At 43.1% G+C, this 20615-nt stretch overlaps 1 protein-coding gene across 1 annotated transcript in view; it reads right to left on the bottom strand.

The window, feature by feature from the left end:
* COG5 (component of oligomeric golgi complex 5) overlaps window positions 1-13481 on the bottom strand; it is a 261645-nt gene extending 248164 nt beyond the window's left edge. The window contains exons 1-3 of the mRNA XM_054987831.1: window positions 13391-13481; window positions 12294-12433; window positions 9857-9914 (exon numbers count right to left, since the gene is read on the bottom strand). Of these exons, the coding sequence (XP_054843806.1) occupies window positions 9857-9914; window positions 12294-12433; window positions 13391-13475 (283 nt within the window). The 5' untranslated portion in view covers window positions 13476-13481. The remainder of the gene's footprint in view (window positions 1-9856; window positions 9915-12293; window positions 12434-13390) is intronic.
* Between the last annotated feature and the right edge of the window lie 7134 nt (window positions 13482-20615).

Below are 20615 nucleotides of genomic sequence, written 5' to 3'. Positions count from 1 at the left end.
CAGTGGCCCCGCCCCCTGATCTCCAGACAGAGGGGAGTTGAAATTGCCCTCCGCGCCGCTCGGTGGCGCGGAGGGCACTCTCAACTCCCCTCTGTCTGGAGATCAGGGGGCGGGGCCACCGGCCATGTGACCATTTTCAAGAGGTTCCGGAACTCCGTTCCACCGCGTTCCTGCTGAAAAAAAGCCCTGCTTACAAGTGTTGGGATATTTGGGGGGACAGTCCTATCAGGTTCCAGAAAACTTGTGAAAGGAACCCTGAATCCTGCATCCAGGTTTCTAGCCGGTCAACCCATTGCCGGATTTACAAGCAGCTCAACGAAGTTCCCAAGAAAGCAGTTTCAGCACTTAGCAGCGTGATAACCTTATTAATCTCTCCTAATTTGTAAATGTATTCACACATAGCTTGCTATGCAATTTGTATTTTTGTACTACTTTATTACGTATGAAAGCTACATCACAGATTTGGGGGATGTTGTAGAAGATATTATTTTAATCATATATACTCTAGTTATATACATGCATTTTGGTGAACTTTGTATGACCTTTACAGTGCAATCCTATGCAGAGTTACACCAGTCTAAGCTCATTGAAGTCAATGGCCTTAGACTGGAGTAACTCTCCATAGGATTGCACTGTTAATGCAGTTAGCAGATTGTGGGAAAATACAGATGTTCTTTTATCTTTGACTACCAATTAAAAGTAGCTGGGAAAAGGATAAATGGATTTTTAATTACTAGAAGAGACCAGGTGTAATCTGTTTATCTAGCTTATAGCCGTTTTTTAACATCTTTTAAAGATTTATAGAGTCGTATGTATGCAGGTGAACAATGGCATCATAAATTGGCTTAGTGAAACATCACATGATAAATCTAAAACCAATCGCATTTTAAAATTATTTTCACATGTAAAAGATCTTAGAGCTCTATTTATGGATAGATGTCATTTAGTACAAGAAACTAGAGTTTTGACCAAGGAAATCTCACACATTAGATTTTAGGTAAAAAATGTGTTTATGAAATTCCCATGCATTTCATACTAAACTAAGTCTGATTTGATTTTAAATCATTAATAGTTTTGAGAAATGTTAACAGGTTTACTTTTTATTGCATGCATATTTTTATTATTAATAAGATTCATTTTGATATGCCTTTATATTTAAGCATCTTAATTAAAATGATTAGGGTTTAATTCAATAAAGAATAAAGTTTTAAACTCTAAAGAAAGTCTCTGTGGACCCTGACAGGAAAAAGTTAAAACAAGAAATCACATAAATAATTTGTACTGAGAAGCAGGTTCTCTAAACAGAGATCTTTGTTTTCAGACTGTATCTGAAGCTCTGAGTCCATCCAGATTTTGGGATATAAATCTCCATGCCAGACAGCTTAGAAGCTTAAAGCTTCCTGAGGTATAGATAAATCAGACCACTACAGGAAAATGATGGAAATCACTTTGGGTACCCACTGGGGAGAAAGGCGAGGTATAAATGAAGTAAAATGAACAAACAAAATCACACTACAGTTTACCATGATGACTGAAGGCAGCCTTACAGCCAATAAATGGTTGGTGGGAAACAGCCTTAACAACCAAGAGTTCATGATGTTTGAATTTTTCCATACAAATAAAATCTCAAGCTAAAATCTCAAGCTGTCCATAATTTGACAGGCTAAAAGTTGGAAACTTTGAATGATGGACAAATGACATACAGAAGGAACAGGACGCAGGGCTCTGAATTGGGGAAGGGTGGGAGAAAGAAAGGCTCCTAGTTACTATATAATACTAATAATAACGGAAAATCTTGTGGGGAAAAACACTTTGCCTTCTTGAGGCAAATTTGGTTTCCTTACCCACAGGAGATAAAATGTTATCATTTTGGGGGGGTTTTTACACAACACTAGGGAAGGTTTCTAACTCTGTACAGGATAACAGCTGAAAAGGAATCTTGAGACTGCCTTCTACAGTGTCATCAGTATCCTTTCTTCTACTAGCATCCCATGAGAAGTGCAAACATTTTAAAAAATTATGTATATTACCAAACAAATCACCAATTACAGTATGAGCATTCTCCTAGCTAAGCTAGATAGTGGACAAGAGATAAAAAGAAATATTATTATTCATCTTGAATAAAATTTAGTTTAACCAGTTACCATAATTCTAACAAATCACATCTGTAGGTAAACTGTCATTGATAAAGAGTCCAGTAGCACTTATAAGGCTCCAAACCAACCAAAAGAGCACACAGGCTCAAGGACCCGTTCCATTGTATTACTGACTGCTGTATGTTTGGAGTCTAGATTCGTGGCTAGTAGATGGTGATAATTAACGGCCTGAAGAAGAAAGTTGGTTGAAACGAGCGAAAAAGAGAAAAAGACCGGTGCAGCTCGTCGCCGCTGTGGATATAACCTTTGCCGTGGACATTTTTCGGCTGCTAGAACTGTTAAACATGGACATTACGCCTTTGATTATGCATGTATATAGCTAATAGAGCATTTTCCCTACAATAGCAGAACTCATACTGTATGAATTTGTAGTATACCAGTTCACTGTTTGGGCACTACGTTTCTGCAAACTTGGGACTGTATGATATAGCTATTTAATTTGCACTGCATAAATTGCATGTTGCTGTGACTTCCTTGAGCCTGTGTGCTCTTTTGGTTGGTTTGGAGTATATTGGGAAGTCGTTCCCTTTTGTTGGTTGATTGCACTTATAAGGCTAACAAAATTTGCAGTAGGGAATGAGATTTCGTGAGTCACAGCTCACTTCTTCACTTCTTTGTTAGTCTTATAGGTGCTACTGAACTCTTGTTCATTTCTACTGCTACAGACAGACTAACAAAGCTATCCATTGCTCAGTTCTTTACATAGTGTCCTTGTTTAGATAATTATTACTACTTTTTGCAACGCATTACTAATTCTATTATTATTCCAATATTTAATAACTGGTTGCCACCAACTTAAAAACTGCTCATGTTCCCAAACTTATTAGGGTGAAAACTTTATTCATCAGCATCACCAACCAAACCTTCCTAATCCATTTTTGGATAACTTCGTTAATTTCAAAGCAGGGGTGGCTTGTCCATCATAGCCACTGGGACTTCTTCTGGTGGACTTATGGCCTACCCACACCCCACCCCAAGACCAAGTTGAGCTCCACATGGCAACAACAGCGTCTGGCTTGTGTTCGAGCAATCTGTACATTGCTTGTTTAGTAAAAACAACGGGGATCCAAAGCAGCTTTCATCGCCATTCTCCCACACTGCATTTTATCCTCCCAACGATCCTTTAAGGTAGGTTAGGCTGAAAGATAAAGTAACTGCCCCAAAGACACACACAGAACTTCCGTGGCAGAATGGTGAGCTGAATCCTCCAGATTCTTGTTCAACACTAACCATTATTCCTCACTGGGTTCTGCCAGCAAATTGGGTTAGGATTCTTTTTCACACACTACGCATTTGAAACTATCACTTCAAGTTAAAAATGACACAAGAAGAGACATTATTTCAAACAAATGATCTCGTTCACAAATATATAATCTCCAGTCTAATAACATACATTACGACTAAAAAAATGTGCACGTTTTAAAAACATGTATAACACAAAAGTCGCACAATACATTCACATGCTTGAACAAACTGAAACAATCTTTACATCCAGAAGAACTGATTTGGACATATCGGTACTCAGGAAATCGCATGAAGTTCAGACAAGGGTAACAAACTCAAAGAATCCGTTCGATTAAAAATTCCTCTTTAGTTACCCACGCCTGCAGTTCACGGGATTTCCAGACTGTTTCGTGTGCTTGTCTTTATCAGTTCTTTTCCTATCAAAAATAGTTTCTAAACAGGAGGCTCCACCTACTGACAATTCAATAAAGTACATTAGAATGAAAAAGTAAAGGAAATTGCCAAAAGCATTGGTATTTAGTAATAAGATAAATACACTTATTGCAACAGTCTAATCCTAAATAGAGTTACACCCTTCTCAGTCCGTTGAATTCAATGGTCTTAGAAGGATGGAACTCTGTTTAAGCTTGCACTCTAAATAAAGCATACGTTGAAATACCAAAAAGAACTAAACAGGATTATAAAGTATTTACCCACACACACACAGGAAGAAATCTATATGGACACACCACAGCAACCTTAACCAGGCATATTCCATCTTCTCACAAACAAGTAGGGACAGGTTTCAAACTAAATATTGCCAAACAAAGACCAAATATTGCCAAACAAAGACCAAACTAAATATTGCCAAACAAAGACCAAACGGTCTACAGAAACCTGATAATAATGCAATTTTAATGAAAGTGTCAATGCAATAAGTGCAAAAAGTGCAACGTAAGTCTTCCAATGTATATACTCCAAACATACTAGGGACTATCCGTCTACACGTATATAGCCCCAATGCATGGAATACAGTCCATTCAACACATGTATAATAACATGCATATAAATACAAAGTCCGTCTTTCCAAGTGCACGATTCCAACGAGTTGATTCTTCTTTCTTGCAGGCAAACCTGCCAATGAAGGGCGAAGAGGGTCCGACGGGAGCGAGAAGAGCGATAAGGAAGCTCCCGGGCTGTTGGCAACGGATGCGCTAGCAATTAAAACAATCCGTTTCATGGTGTATCTCTTTATCAAGCCATTCCTCTATGCACCATCTTCACAAAACAGCATTTTAACCAGCATTGGTTAAGTTTCTTCCTAAGCAGGGCTTTTTTTCTGGGAAAAGAGGTGGCGGAACTCAGTGGGTTGTCCTCAGAGAAAATGGTCACATGGCAGGTGGCCCCACCCCCTGATCTCCAGACAGAGGGCAGTTGAGATTGCCCTCCGCGCCGCTCGGCGGCGCGGAGGGCAATCTCAACTGCCCTCTGTCTGGAGATCAGGGGGTGGGGCCACCCGCCATGTGACCATTTTCAAGAGTTTCTGGAACTCCGTTCCACCGCGTTCCCCCTGAAAAAAAGCCCTGTTCCTAAGTCATGAGCAATACCACAGACTTTCTGAGAAAAATACAATCAGTCGACAATCTTCTAGGTAACATTATTTTGGCCACTACAGATGTTGAGTTGCGACAGACCAACAGCCCCCACAAAGATGAACTACAAGCCATTAGGAACACACTACCGACCTCACTACAAAGCTTTGCCAGTTTGTCCTCACTCACAACTTCTTCTGATCTGGTAGTGATTTATTTCTTCAGATCGCTGGCACAGCCATGGACATCCACATGGCACTAGAACATGCTAACGTTTTCAGGGCTGACTTAGGGCACTGCTTCCTCACCTCCCACCCAATAAGACCCCTCTTATACTTAAGATGTTGATGATGTTTTTATCATTCTGGACACATGGGAAAGAAACACTGGAGAAATTTCACCAGGCCTTCAGTCACCCTACCATCGATCTGACCATGAATCAATCCACACAAAAGGTATTTTTTTCTAGACACCACTGTACAAATACATGATAAAGATAAAGGTAGTCCCCTGTGCAAGAACTGAGTCATTACTGACCCATGGGGGGACGTTGCATCGCGATGTTTTCTTGGCAGACTTTTTACGGGGTGGTTTGCCATTGCCTTCCCCAGTCATCTACTCTTTACCCCCAGGAAACCGGGTACTCATTTTACCGACCTCGGAAGGATGGAAGGCTGAGTCAACCTTGAGCTGGCTACCTGAACCCAGCTTCCGCCAGGATCAAACTCAGGTCATGAGCAGAGCTCATGGACTGCAGTACTGCTGCTTACCTTATACTGCCTCAGACAGCGATTCTCACATGTGGGATCTACAATAGACATTTTGGGAATTGCAATACCCACCTGATGTATTGAGGAAACAGACCATGAAAGCCCGAATTATACCAAAGGACAACCTGCTACAAGATAGGCCCAAACGAAACAACAACAGAACACCACTGGTGGTCACATACAGCTCTCAGCTCAAACCAGCTCCGCACAACATTCATGACCTGCAACCTACGCTGGACAATAATACTCTTCCACAGGCATTGAGAGGCAAACCTTTCTTGCCTACAGACAACCCAGATTTTAAAAACTTTTCAGTCACAATAATGCACATCCTAACAGGGACTCTGGGACCAGGGCCTGCAGCAAACCAAGATGCCAACTTTGTCCCCATGGTGTAGTGGTTAAGAGTGGCAGGACTCTAATCAGGAGAACTGGGTTTGATCCCCCACTCCTCCGCTTGAAGCCAGCTGGGTGACCTTGGCTCAGTCACAGCTCTCTCAGAGCTCTCTCAACCCCACCCACCTCACAGGGTGATTGTCGTGAGGCTAATACTAGCACACTTTGTAAACAAAATCAAAAAGAGTCCAGTAGCACCTTTAAGACTAACCAATTTTATTGTAGCATAAGCTTTCGAGAATCAAGTTCTCTTCGTCAGATGCCTGATACAGAGACTGGTCAAATACAGAAGAGGAGAGAGAAGAGGCAATTAGGGGGAGGAAGGGGGAGGGTGCAATCAAAACATTCCTTTGCTAGTATATGTAAACATCTCCTTTTAGTGTGTGTATCAGTTGGCTTCAAAGGAGTTTGCCCTGTTAGTTTGTAGCAGCCAAACAGCTAGACCATCCAATTCCAATGCAGTATGGGCCTTCGATAACCACAGCTCTCCCTGCCAGATGCATCTGACAAAGAGATCTGTGGTTCCCGAAAGCCCACGCCAGGTACCACTGAGCTCCCCCAAACCCCACCTCTGTAAAGGAAATCTGTTACCTGTGGTAATGTGATAACCATTCATAGTCCCTATTCAGTCCCAGCTTGACAGAGTCAAATTTGCATATGAATTCCAGTTCAGCAGCCTCCCGTTGGATTTTGTTTTTGAAAGGTTTCTGTTGAACTACAGCGACCTTTAAGTCTTCTACACTTTGTAAACTGCTCTGAATGTGGCATTAAGTTGTCCTGAACGGCGGGATATACATCGAATGTTATTATTCGCCCTCACAGCACAATCACCTAAGAACTCCAGCCATACCATTTCAGGTTAATTCACTTGCTCATCTTCCAATGTTATTGGCACCATCAAGTGCCAACAATGCCCTTCCACTCTCTACATAGGACAAACTGGCCAGTCCCTACGCAGAAGCATAAAGGGCATTAATCTGACATTAACAAGCACAACACTCAAAAATCAGTAGGAGAACATTTTAATCTTCCAGAACATTCCACTGAGGACCTAACAGTGGCAGTCCTCAAACTTACAGCCCACATATAAGCGTATCAAAGCCAGTATGGTGCGGTGCCTTGAGTGTCACGCTACCCCCTAGGATGCCCAGGTTCAAATCCCCACTCTGCCACGGAAGCTTGTTGGGTGACCTTGGGCCAGTCACACACTCACAGCCTAACTTTACCTCACAGGGCTTGTGGGAAATCATCCTGTCCCACAGGGCGGTTTTCTTATGGGGTCAAGAGTCAAAACACTCAATGCTGGAAAGTGAATCTTTGCTTCTGGGACAGCAACGTCACCACCAGCCTCTTTGACTAACCCACAACTTGAGACCAAGAGGCAAATCTCAAGTCCTACCGGAACTTAAGCAAAAAGAATACAGCCCTGCAAGGTAGGACGCTTTGCAGATTGAATTACTTGGGTAGCTGTGGCAAGCAAGCCAAGGTGCTGGATTCTGACTGAAGCGCCAAAACCCAAATAACTCCACAATAATATAATTAACATTTATTTTAAAAAGTGCAAGAAAATACTATTTTAGAATTGTGCAAAACAGGAGAAGAAAATAACGAACTAGCTGGATTAGATCTAGAAGAAGGTGGAGTGAAAATTGGTGGGAGGAACATTAACAATTTGAGATATGCAGATGACAACACATTACTAGCAGAACATAGTGAAGACTTGAAACGACTACTGATGAAGGTTAAAGGGGAAAGTGGCAAAGCAGGATTACAACTGAACATCAAGAAGACAAAAGTAATGACTACCGAGGAACTACACAATTTTAAAGTTGACAATGAGGAAATTTAAGTTGTTCAAGATTTTTTCTTCCTTGGCTCAATCATCAACCAACAGGAAGACTGCAACCAAGAAATCAGAAGAAGACTGAGACACGGAAGAGCAGCTGTGAGGGAGATAGAGAAGATCCTTAAAGATAAAGATGTCTCTCTGGGAACCAAGATCAAGATAATCCAAACTATGGTATTCCCCATTGCCATGTATGGATGTGAAAGTTGGACGGTAAAGAAAGCTGACAGGAAGAAAATTGATTCATTTGAAATGTGGTGCTGGAGGAAAGTTTTGCAGATACCATGGACAGCCAAAAAGACAAATAAGTGGGTACTAGATCAAATCAAGCCGGAATTCTCCTTAGAAGCTAAAATGACAAGACTACAGCTATCATACTTTGGTCACATCATGAGAAGACAAGATTTCTGGAAAAGTCAATAATGTTAGGAAAAGTGGAAGGCAGCAGGAAAAGAGGAAGACCTAAAACGAGGTGGCTTAACTCAATAAAAGAAGCCATGTCCTCCAGTTTGCAGGATCTGAGTAGGTCTGTTAGAGATAGAACGTTTTGGAGGTCTTTCATTCATAGGGTCGCCATAGGTCGGAAACAACTTGACGGCATATAACACACACACAAATAACTAATCTAACAACTCTGTAAAGGCTCTCAGTCCTAAACCAGATGTTACCTTTCAGCTACAGCACCAAAGTCCAAGCAAAACTTCAGAGTTCCAAGTCCACAGAACAAAGGCAAAATGGAGTATGGCTACAGCCTTCTCCAGCAACCGTCCAAACAAGAACAGCATCCAGGAACAAAGGTCTGACCCCTAACCAGGATCTGATCCTTAGAAAGGACAGGACTAGAATGCGGGTTCAAGCTTTAAGGCTACCTGCCTGCAGCGGGGCCTGATCAGCTTGACCACTGAGTGAAGGGCTCAACTTGCGATGACGTACCGCTGCAGATGGCATGTCCGCACAAGTGGGAACAAACCACTCCACTCCGAGAGTGATGTGTAATAATGAGATGGAATGCAGGTGTGAAAACTCCCTTCTAAGTTCTGTCTTCTCTGATCTCCACCTGTGGCAGGTTCCATCTCCATTGCTTATCTACCCGAGAACTTACAGTGTCATCCTGACTCCCCTTTCCCAGAGAAGGCTTCCTTTCCTCCTAACTATGCTGAAAGCCTGAACTGATGTTTGAAACAGGTCAAGAAACAGATGTTTAGTCAGTTTCTTAACTTGTGAGATAAACTGGAGGAGAGGAGAACTATGTAAAGCACTTTGGGAACCACTGAGGAGAAAGGCAGGATATAATAACATTAGATTTATAAACCACCCTTCAGGACAACTTAACACCTGCTCCGAGTGGTTTACAAAGTGTGTTATTATTATCCTCAGGACAATCACTTGTGAGGTGGGTGGGGCTGAGAGAGCTCCGAGAGAGCTGTGACTGCCCCAAGGTTACCCAGTTGGCTTCAAGTGAAGGAGTGGAGAATCAAACCCGGCTCTCTAGATTAGAGTCCTGCTGCTCTTAACCACTACACCAAACTGGCTCTCCTATATAAATGATATAAATGAAGTAAATGAAGGATACAAATGTAAACGAAAGATATAAGTGAAGTAAATTAAAAACAGAGTAAATATGTACTGATCCTTGAACACATTTGAGGCTGCATTATACTGAGTCAAACTATTGGTCTGTTGAGGTTAATATTACCTTCTCTGACAAGCAGCAGTTGTCTTGGATCTCGGGCGAGGTCCTTCATATCATCTTTTACATGACCCTTTCACCTGGTGATGCAGTGGACTAAACTTGGGACCTTCGGCATGCAAAGTAAGTGCTCTAACCACCGAGCCACGGCAACTACCCAAAGAAGGATAACGTATGCTTACCTTCCAGAGATTCTATTCCAGTGGCTTGGGCCAGCAAGTCCTCATGCCTCGCAACGACCTATAAGGGAAGATTATCATTTATTATTTGAATGCTGATTCACTACAAAAAAAAAAGTTTCCATGGAAGGCCACAGTTTGAGAAATGCAGCTTAAAAGCATCCTTAAACACAAAGAGCCAGTTGTTCGGTTCTTTGGATGCTAGCCTGGGTTTGCACTAGTAGCAGCCGGTCGTAACGTGGGAAGAATTCACTGGCCATCATAGCAACAGCGTTTCACCCACCATTGTGCAGCTACTGAGTAAACAGTAGTCTATTCTGATGAGGCAGCTTCCAGTTAACACCCTCCCTAGAAGTAAAAGGTAAAAGTAGTCCCCTGTGCAAACACCGAGTCATTACTGACCCATGGGGGGACGTCGCATCACGACGTTTTCTTGGCAGATTTTTTACGGGGTGGTTTGCCATTGCCTTCCCTAGTCATCTATACTTTACCCCCAGGAAACTGGGCACTAAAGCATCTGTGTAAAACTCAGGTTTGGCACATAACAATCACAGGCTGTGCTTCCTCATGACATAGCCTTGAAAATATGTTCACTGAACTGGCTGGAAATCTTATACTGGGTTGGATCCCATCTAAATCCTGTGCTACTGGGGGACAAGGGACCTCAAGAGGAGCAAGAGAGGGAGTTGGAGGACTTCTGCAGGAGGGGAGCCCTCCCCCCTTGCATGTGCAGATATTTCCAATGCGTATTTGTAAGCCACCTTGAACTATGTGGAAAGGTGGGGTATAAATGTTTAAATAAATAGGATCCAACCCACTGTTGTAACTGGCTGGAGGCTTTCGTGTGTATTCAAGAATGCTTAACCCTAGCTGGCAGCAATATCAGATCTTCAGCAAGCATCTCTGACTTCATCCTAAGAACAAATATCCCAAGCAACTATTGCCAGGTGGTATAAACTGGCAACCAAGACAATTTACGCAAGAATTCTTTTCATGTGATACCCAGGCAAATTTTTATTATCCTGTTTCATCCTGAATTTCTCTGACGGAATCCAATAATTCTGTCTGTTAAGGTATTGATGAAGGAAACTGACCCATAACTTGAGTTAAGAAGTGCAGTGTACACATTTATTAGATAAAATAAAAACTGTGCCATCTTTTCCCTGTGAAATATTGCTAGGTCATATTGAATTCTACAATGTCCTGAGATTCACACACACACAATTCATTCAGATATTCTACTATCCCAAAGTAGAACATAACAAGAGAGCTCCAAGTGCAAATCTACACCGAACTGAAATCAAAGAGCTTGAACTGAAGTAAATCTATATGAAATTGCACCGTTAATCACACAACTCTTGTTTCAAGATTTGGCTACTCAGCTACTATATTCCAGAAATTAACATAAGGAAGAGGCAAACTGGCATGCCTACAAAAGGAACACTGAGAAAAAGCATCTATAACAGGTGCCATTCATAAATGTTTTGCATAGCACCGCAGGCAAAGATCTTCCTGAGAAGAACCCAGAAACATTCCAGATTTAATCAACAGATGTCATTTTTTCTCCCATGGAAAAGTTGTGCATGTCTGTGGAGAAGGCTGTCAACTCTGGGCCATGAAATTCCTGAAGATTTGGGCACAAAGCCTGTGAAGGGCAGAGTTTGAGAAGAGGTAGGAGTTCAGCGGGGATGTGATTTCATAGCGTCTCCCCTCCAAAGCTTCCATTTCCTCCAGGAGAACTGAACTTTGCATGCAGTCTAGAGACGAGCTGCAATTCCAGAACTCCACTCCCCACCTGGAGGATGGCAACCTCAGGAGAGACTGTTGGCATCAAGGCAGAGCTTTTACCCACCCACTCTGTTTCCTTCCTTCTCTTGTGGACTAGTTTGTTGCCGTCAGATCAATTTGTTGCGTATGGTGGTCTGTTGTTTCCTTATACTGTAACCCGCTTTGAGTCAACATATCAGGGGGAAAAGTGAGGTTAAAAGCAGCCAAACTAAGTATTCCTACTTTTATGAGTGAAGCAGATCGTTTCCCTTATAGAGGATATGTGGCCAGATAATGCATTTTACATTTACAACTGTACTTACTACTTACTTTGGTACATCACTATACTCATTTGAACATTGCATAACCCCACACGTATCTAATACTCATCTGTTCTCATTTACATTATTTGCAGTGTCAGCTTTGGAGAATGTACAAATTTACAATTTGAAACAACTGTTTGTGCCAGCTGAGCTACGCTATAAGGAACATTTTGTATGAGACAAAAGTTATTGCTTACTTCTTCATAAATAAATATGTGGGGGAGGGGAGAGATGTAGACTCAACTAGCAAATATGAAGTTACCTGTTGCCCGAAAGCAATTTTAAAAGCAATCAGTCAAGGGCTATTCAGGTCCATTTATGTAGATCAGGATGCTATGCTGGACACTTACTTGCAAGTGGAGCTCCTTATCCAGCTGACTGATCCCTTGAGCGAGTTTTGCCAGCTGCTCAGCTATAACTGCTTGATGAATAGATTGTGAGGTGTACGCTTTTACATCAAAGTCTTCTCTTAAAAAGTCAGCATAACATTCTGAAAGAGACGTCAAAAAGAGTGATCTAACTTTCTCCTCCCGTACAGACATTCCATGTTGACTCCCAAACATGCAGATCCGCAAAGGCTCTCTGCTCTTCCAGTCTTTCAGTAGCTCAGGAAGTCAACTCTTCAAGCAATGACCGTGCCTTAGCAAGAGCAGAGAAACCACCTTAGCCTTATTAAACCCGAGCCACAGAGTCACCCGGTCTGACCTCCCCAATGATAGGGTCAGCCAAAAGGAAACTCCAACCAACAGATCCTTACATTCACATGATGATCTTGTATCTGAAGAAGTAAGCTGTGACTCACGAAAGCACATACCCTGCCACAAATTTTGTTAGAGTACTACTGGACTCTTGCCTTTTCTACTGTGACTCACAGAAGCTCATACCCTGCCACAAATGTTTAGTCTTCTAGATGCCACTGGACTCTTGCGCTTTCTTACTGCTACAGACAGACTAACACGGCTACCCATCTTGATCTAGACCCTTAACATTGTGTTGTACTTTTGCTAATGTTATGTTGTGGTAAACTTGCATTTATTCACCCTAGGGCATTGCTGGTGGAAATGTCCTTGATATTGACTGTCCTAATCTCACTCTACGTAATCCGCCTGGAGTCTCAATGAGAAAGGCGGACTATAAATGACACAAATAGGTAAGTGGGTGGCCAGACAGACAGATGGGAAGGGCCAGAGTATGCGCTGCTTTCCCAAGAGCCAACAGTTCCCCCAGGGGAAAGGAAGAACTCCGTGAGTTTCCACTGCGTAGGACTGAGCAGAGATCCCAGAGACAGGACGAGACCCCTCCAAGCCCGGGGAGGCGGTCCCTTCCCCGGGAGCAGATCCCAGGGCACAGCAGGGGGCCTCCTCCTGCGCCGACCTGAGGAGAACCGCCCGGCCGCGCCCCTTCCTGGCCCCCCGGCGGCTCCTGCCCGCCCCCCCTCCCCCCTCACCGTCTCCCAGCAACTGCCCCGCTGCCACTTCCCGGGGGGCTGCAGGGGCCGCTCCGAGGCCGGCGGCGCCTCCTTCCTCCTCCATGCTGGCACTCGGCCGCGCGCCGATGACGCCATCAGCCGGCGACGACATCTCGCCCTTCTCTCGCTTCCGGGATGAGCGCCCGGAGCCGACGGCCGGGTTGTCTCGGGCAGAAGCAGGGGCGGCTTCGGGGCGGAAGAGGCGGCAGGAGAGCCGAGACGGGACGAGGGCTTTGCAGACTGCGCCAGGGGCGCTGCGATGCTGTGCTCCCACAGGCGAACCTTGCACGTTGGGTGTGTTGTGGGAGATGCTCTCCATTTATTATGGAGTCCAGGAGCAACATTAAAACTAACCACCAACTTTATTGTCGCGAAAGCTTTCGAGAGCCACAGCTTTCTTCGTCAGATGCATCTAATGATGCATCGAAAGCTTCAGTTTTATTTTAGCATAAGCCTTCGAGAACCACAGCTCTGTCAGATGCATCTAATGATGCATCGAAAGCTTCAGCTTTATTGTAGCATAAGCTTTTGAGAACCACAGCTCTCTTCGTCAGATGCATCTAATGATGCATCGAAAGCTTAAGCTTTATTGTAGCATAAGCTTTTGAGAACCACAGCTCTCTTTGTCAGATGCATCGAAAGCTTCAGCTTTATTGTAGCATAAGCCTTCGAGAACCACAGCTCTCTTCGTCAGATGCATCGAAAGCTTCAGTTTTATTTTAGCATAAGCCTTCGAGAACCACAGCTCTCTGTCAGATGCATCTAATGATGCATCGAAAGCTTCAGCTTTATTGTAGCATAAGCTTTTGAGAACCACAGCTCTCTTCGTCAGATGCATCTAATGATGCATCGAAAGCTTTAGCTTTATTGTAGCATAAGCTTTCGAGAACCACAGCTCTCTTTGTCAGATGCATTGAAAGCTTCAGCTTTATTGTAGCATAAGCTTTCGAGAACCACAGCTCTCTTCGTCAGATGTCTTGTTGGTCTTTGGCAGTATAAATAAAAAGGGCGCTCTAGTGGAACTTTAAAGACTGACAAGAACATTATAATTGTTCATGGACTAGAGCACACCTCAAGTCATCAGCTAAATAGCCCTCCCTCCCATTATATCCTACATGCAAGATATGCCTACATTGCATCTGAAGAGGAAAGGTTTCTTCTGAAACAAAATACCGTTTTTACATTGCCAAAAGACAGATCCTTAATTTTTATGTAATCCTTAGAAAATTTTCCTGGGAGTAAGCCCCACTGAATAGAGTAACATTCTGACCAGTTTAGGATTGCTCTTTAACAGGGCTACCCTCTCTGGACTGATTAACAAGATTTTATTCCACCATAAACTTTCATGGACTAGAGCCTGCTTCTTCAGATGTAGTGGACAATTTATAGTTTTTCATAGCTCCTAAATAAAGGCCTGCCTTTGAGGATCCACTACTGCAGCAATCCTAAGCATGTATATATAGAAGTAAATCCCATTAAGATCAATTGGACTTACTCCTTAGTAAGTGTGTTTAGGACTGCAGCCTAACACGTTTCTCCTCTAGAAGATTTATTGTAACACAGCAAACAATGCAGTCCTATGCAACGTTACTCCCGTCTCAACCCATTGAAATGAATGGGTTTAGACTGGAGTAACGCTGCCTAAGTTTGCCCTGTAAAGCCAGTTTGGTGTAGTGGTTAAGAGCGCAGGACTCTAATCTGGAGAACTGGGTTTGATTCCTCACTCCTCCACTTGAAGCCCGCTGGGTGGCCTTGGGTCAGTCACAGCTCTCTCAGAGCTCTCTCAGCCCCACCCACCTCGCAGGGTGTTTTGTTGTGGGGATAATAGTAACATAGTTTGTAAACCGCTCTGAGTGGGTGTTAAGTTATCCTGAAGGGTGGTATATAAATCAAATATTATTATTAAAACAATTACCCCTTTAGGATTATTACTGTGGAGGCTCTGCATAGGGTTTTGATGCTATTAGCCTATTGTAGGAAAAACAAGCAGGAGTCTTGGGGCCACATAGATTAATTTATTACAGCGTATGTAAGCTTTCAGAAGCTGAAGTCCATTTTATGCATCTGACGAAGTCAGCTGTATCCGGTGAAAGCTTATGTTTCAATCCGCTTTTAGGCTTTTAAAGTACCCTTTTTATTATCTCAGTGTTGTACACACACAGAAGGCAGCATGGCATAGCCCGATCTCGGAAACTAAGCAGGGTCAGTACTTGGACGGGTGACCACCAAGAAAGACTCTGAAGAGGAAGGAAAAGGGAAACAACCTCTGCTTCTCGCTTGCCTTGAAAATCCCTTGCTTGAGTTGCCATAAATCAGTTGCAGCTGGATGGCACATGCACATGTATGTTGTACATAGCATTCTCTCTTCTGCCCAGCTATTGAAGGTATTTATCTTTCACCGTCAACCCCAATATAGCAGTGCTCAACTTCTTCACTTGGCTGTATTTTCCAGAGTATGAAGATGCTGCTGTTTCTTCAGTCTGGTTTTTGTCTACCTTTAACCCGAGAGAGGGGGGTAGGTTGTATATCCATCTGCATGCTGAACATTAGACTGATTATTGTAGATATTCTAGCCCACGCCCGGAGACAATCAGTGGCTTCGACCAAGTTTGATCTCTATAGTATATACAGTGAATGTTTATTTCCCCTTCTGTTCAATGGGACTTATTTCCCAGGTTAGTGCATCGGACCGCAGTCAGGACCTTACAGTGCAATCCCATGCAGAGTTACTTCAGTTTAATTTTCATAAAATTGCACTGTTAGTTACATAGTTTGACCAAAAATAATTCATTGATGAGTTGGTCTACAATGAGATCCAAAATGAAAATCCATATAATATCTTTTATTAAGATCAATTGGGTAACACCACACATTGTGTAACCTATGGACCACTGTGACTGCTGATTGCCATAATGATACAAGATATTACATTGATTTTGGATAGTGTGTTTGGGAAGGCAGAGAGCCTGTTCAAGTCCACCAGGGTTGCCTGAGCTCAACTACATCATATTTTTTCAAGCATCAATATGGTTACAATAAGTTTTGCCCTCTAATGGTACCACACTAAGCAGAGTCAATTGCTTACAATGACACTATAATCCACCAAATCAGAATGCAATTTTGTGGTTAACGCATCATATACTTTCGTGTGTGTGCCATGCCCTCAAGTCAGAGTTCACTTATGGAGACCCTGGTGTGGATTTCATGGCAAGAGTCTAAGAGAGGTGGTTTGCCGTTGTCTGCCTCTGCAGCCATGGTCTTTGTTGGAGGTCTCCCATCCAATTACTGACCACGGCCAACCCTGCTTAGCTTCTGAGGTCTGACGGGATCAGGCTCACCTGGGCTATCCAGGTCAGGGTATACTTTTGTATTACACCTTTTTTATTCCAGCTTTTTTAAACATCATGCCCCTCAGCATGCTTGCAGGAATAGAGCAATAATCTGGGATTTTTAAAATATGTATTATTATTTGAAGGAGAGGTTACGAATAGAGAGGAATGGAACGGAAGTCTACATGGAAAATGTTTTGAATGCACCAATGACGAGTGAAGATAGTCATCAAGATGGACATCAAAAACACAAAGTGTGCTTTCTTTCATTGGGATGTTGTCTTCTTTTTGAAATAGAGCTTGATTGTTGACAGAAGGGAAACAGAAGGAGGTGGGAAGGAAGGAGTATTTGGGAGGGAAGAGGAGGGAAGGAAAAGGATTGTAAACTCAGCACTTGTACCTCTTTTTTGGTATATGAATGCCATCCCTATCGTTGGCATGAAAGGAATGGGTGATGAGGGGAATAGTTGTGTGATTGACATCCACAGATAGAAACTGCTGAATGGAGCCCAAGTAAATGTTACTACTAAAATTGTAGTTTTCAACCCGTGGCTCTGGATTCTCAGGTATATATTGGAACCCCATCTACTGTCTTGCGAGCTCCTACAGAGCTGCCCTTTGTATGCTGCTTTTTGGAAGGACCTGCTGCTAGTATGAGTGTGTAAAGAGTAAGGTGGCCAGGTTGCCTGCTCTGCCTTGGGTGGGGGTACAAATGTGACATGAGTCCAGAAGTGACGTCAATCAGTTGTAGGACGTTCCATGATTCTCCTACCTATGGGACCGCCTCCCTCCCGATGTTCCTCCACGGCACCTTTGCTCATGTGAACGGGTTCCTGCAGGTGCCACCCTGCACGTAGGCGAAATCAACAGCAGCCCATACATGGGCTTTCTCTGTGGTGGCCCCTACCCTGTGGAATGGCCTGCCTGAGGAGGTCAGAAGAGCCACCACTCCCCTGGCTTTCTGCAAATGATACAAAACCAAGATATTCAAAAAGGTTTTTGTATTGTAGGGAGGGATCTCAGTTGCTCTGCTAATGAGTTAGGGACCATAGACTTCACCCATAAATTTCACCACTACGTACCACTGTTGCCTTACGTACTATCTGTTGCTTTAAATACGTGCTCCTATGTCAGCCCTAGAATTGCTTATGTTGTTTCAGCATTTCTTTAGCTCTGTACCGGATTCTTGCTAATGTTATGTCTTTGTAAACTTTGTTTATTTACCCTATGGCATTGTTTATGAAATTATCCTTGATTCTGACTGTACTAATCTCACACTGTGAGAAAGGTGGACTATGAATGACATAAATAAATAAAAATAAAATGCCATGGTGTTTACATAGTGTTTGGGGAAAATCCTAGAACATTCTGCAACGTTGGACACCATTTTGGTAGGTCTACACCACATCCGGTCTCCCAGGAGTTGCCAGCCAAGGGCTGGCATCTCCAGTACAGAGCGAGAACACCACCACTCCTGCCTCTCTCAGCACACATGCTGAGAGGAACTGCAGGACAGCAAGGTGAGGTCACTCACCAGTGGATCCTTTTTTAGCACAGGCAGGTGGGTTGGTGGAGGAGGCGGGCAGACGCGCTTCCTCCTTTAATAGCCTGATAACATGCTTGGATTGTTCAAATGCTCGCTTGTTCCCAGGGCTTTTTTTCTGGGAAAAGAGGTGGTGGAACTCCGTGGATTGCCCTTGGAGAAAATGATCACATGGCTGGTGGCCCCGCCCCCTGATCTCCAGACAAAGGGGAGTTGAGATTGCCCTCCGCGCCGCTGCGGCGCGGAGGGCAATCTAAACTCCCCTTTGAAGATCAGGGGGCGGGGCCACCAGCCATGTGACCATTTTCAAGAGGTTCCGGAACTCCATTCCACCACGTTCCTGCTGAAAAAAAGCCCTGCTTGTTCCCATACAAGCATCTTGGGAAAGCAGGCAAAGCTCATTTTTGCCTAATTTTGTTCATGTGCTTGCTTTTGGTTTGGTTCATCTTCAGTTTGAATGTTCTTTTTTTTAATGTGACAATTGTTTTCCAATTAAATTTTTTAAAAGAAAAAAAATTCACATATCGACCCAACATTTCACTGGATACAAATGATTCGTTTCATTTCAAGATATATATATATTGCTTGTTATATCCATCTTGCTTCCCCGCCCCCCCAAAAGAATGTTTTGCTTTTGTACCTCAATATATTTAGAATACAAGATCCCTGCTGGATCAAACCGAAGACTGACGGAGCTCAGCATCCTGCTTCCCACAGTAGCCAAAATTAATTTTAAAAAAGGCAGGGCAAGATGCTGATGGTACGTGGGAAATAAAATTACTGTTTGCTAAAAAAGCCCCAGTGTAGCCAACCAGATGCCTCTGGGAAACCCAGAAGCAGAAGTTATTGGATTGGCTTTCATCTTGTCTTTGCAATCATGTACATTGTACAGGTTTTCAACCAGGAAGGTTCCCCAACCCGTGGCACTGCCTTTTCAAGACTCACAAGTGATTGGGGAGGGAGGTGGGTAAGGTCACTTCTTCTACCCTCTTAAGACTGGCACTACATAGAGTTTAGCCCATAGCAGGTAAGTTTTTGCCTTCTGGTTCATTTCTCAGTCAAGTGCATATTTGTCTTTGCCTTGCTACATAGGTTTGCCACCTCTTGGTTGAGAAGTTCCTGGAGGCTTTAGGATGGAGCCTGGGGAAGACAGGTTTTCGGGAGGGGAGGCACTTCAGTGGGGGGATAATGCCACAGAGTCAGCCCTCCAAAGCAGCCATTTTCTCCACGGGAACTGATCTCTGTAGTCTGGAGATCAGTTGTAATTCTCAGATCTCCAGGCCCCCACTGGAGCTTGGCAGCCCTACTGCTACATGTGATTGTCCACATATAGTAGTAACTCCATGTACTACATTTTTACGTGCGGTAATCACTGGGCTGATCCACAGCAATTACAAACTTTAAAATGTAAGGCAGTGATTACAAACTTTAAAATTTCAGATCTGTTCCTGTGAACAAAAATAATCTGTATCAGTAGAACCCCGTATTTCCAGTATGAGTCATGTTAAAAATTTTTTAGAAAAAATAAGATACCAAAATATGTTTTGAAAGATTTTATTTTTTAATACAGAAATTTACAGTATACATAACCAGTGACAATAGTTACCAGCTCCTGAGAGAAATGTACAAACGGCTTTTTCATTCATTATGCTTGGGTTCATTCCTTTTGTTAATGGGTTAACCACCAAACCCATTAATTCATTCAGAAGAGACTGTACATATAATAAGGCACTAGTTGGTATAAGACTAGTAATTTCACAGGGCCCTCCCATGTAAACTTACACCAGCCTCAGCCTTCTTAAAACAGTAAGTTTACACTGGAGTAACTCTGAATAGGACTGTATTGTTAAAAAACAGCTACCCATATGACAGACAGCCTAGCGACACTGCCATCGTAAGCCTTCTAAGTCTATTGGGGTCAGTGGGTTTAGAAGGTGTAACACTTTTTAGGGTTTCATTGTAACTCTATAATTCTGCTTCTCAAATAACAATGATGAAAAATCTCATTCACTTAAATGGAACACCTTGGTAATTAATTGGCATTGCTCTTCTAATAATTCCAGTTATTTTTTTTGTTTAATTGTATATAACCTGAAACTCAGCACTTCTAGATCAACATCTAAATCCTAACCTTTCAATCAGGGCTCATTTTGAGGGGGAATGCACAGGAACGCAGTTCCAGGAGTTCCCCAAAGAGGTCACATCAGGTGGCCCTGCCCACCTCGGACATTTTGGGTCCATTTCAGCTTGGATTGGGGTCAAAACGGCCCAGATCGGACCTCTAACGGGTGGTGGATCACTCTCCCACTCAGCAGCGGCCCAATCCTGACCG

The sequence above is a fragment of the Eublepharis macularius genome, chromosome 9 (genome assembly GCF_028583425.1).
Source record: "Eublepharis macularius isolate TG4126 chromosome 9, MPM_Emac_v1.0, whole genome shotgun sequence".
NCBI classification, from domain to species: Eukaryota; Metazoa; Chordata; class Lepidosauria; order Squamata; family Eublepharidae; genus Eublepharis; species Eublepharis macularius.
This window is presented reverse-complemented; position numbering and strand designations above follow the sequence as displayed.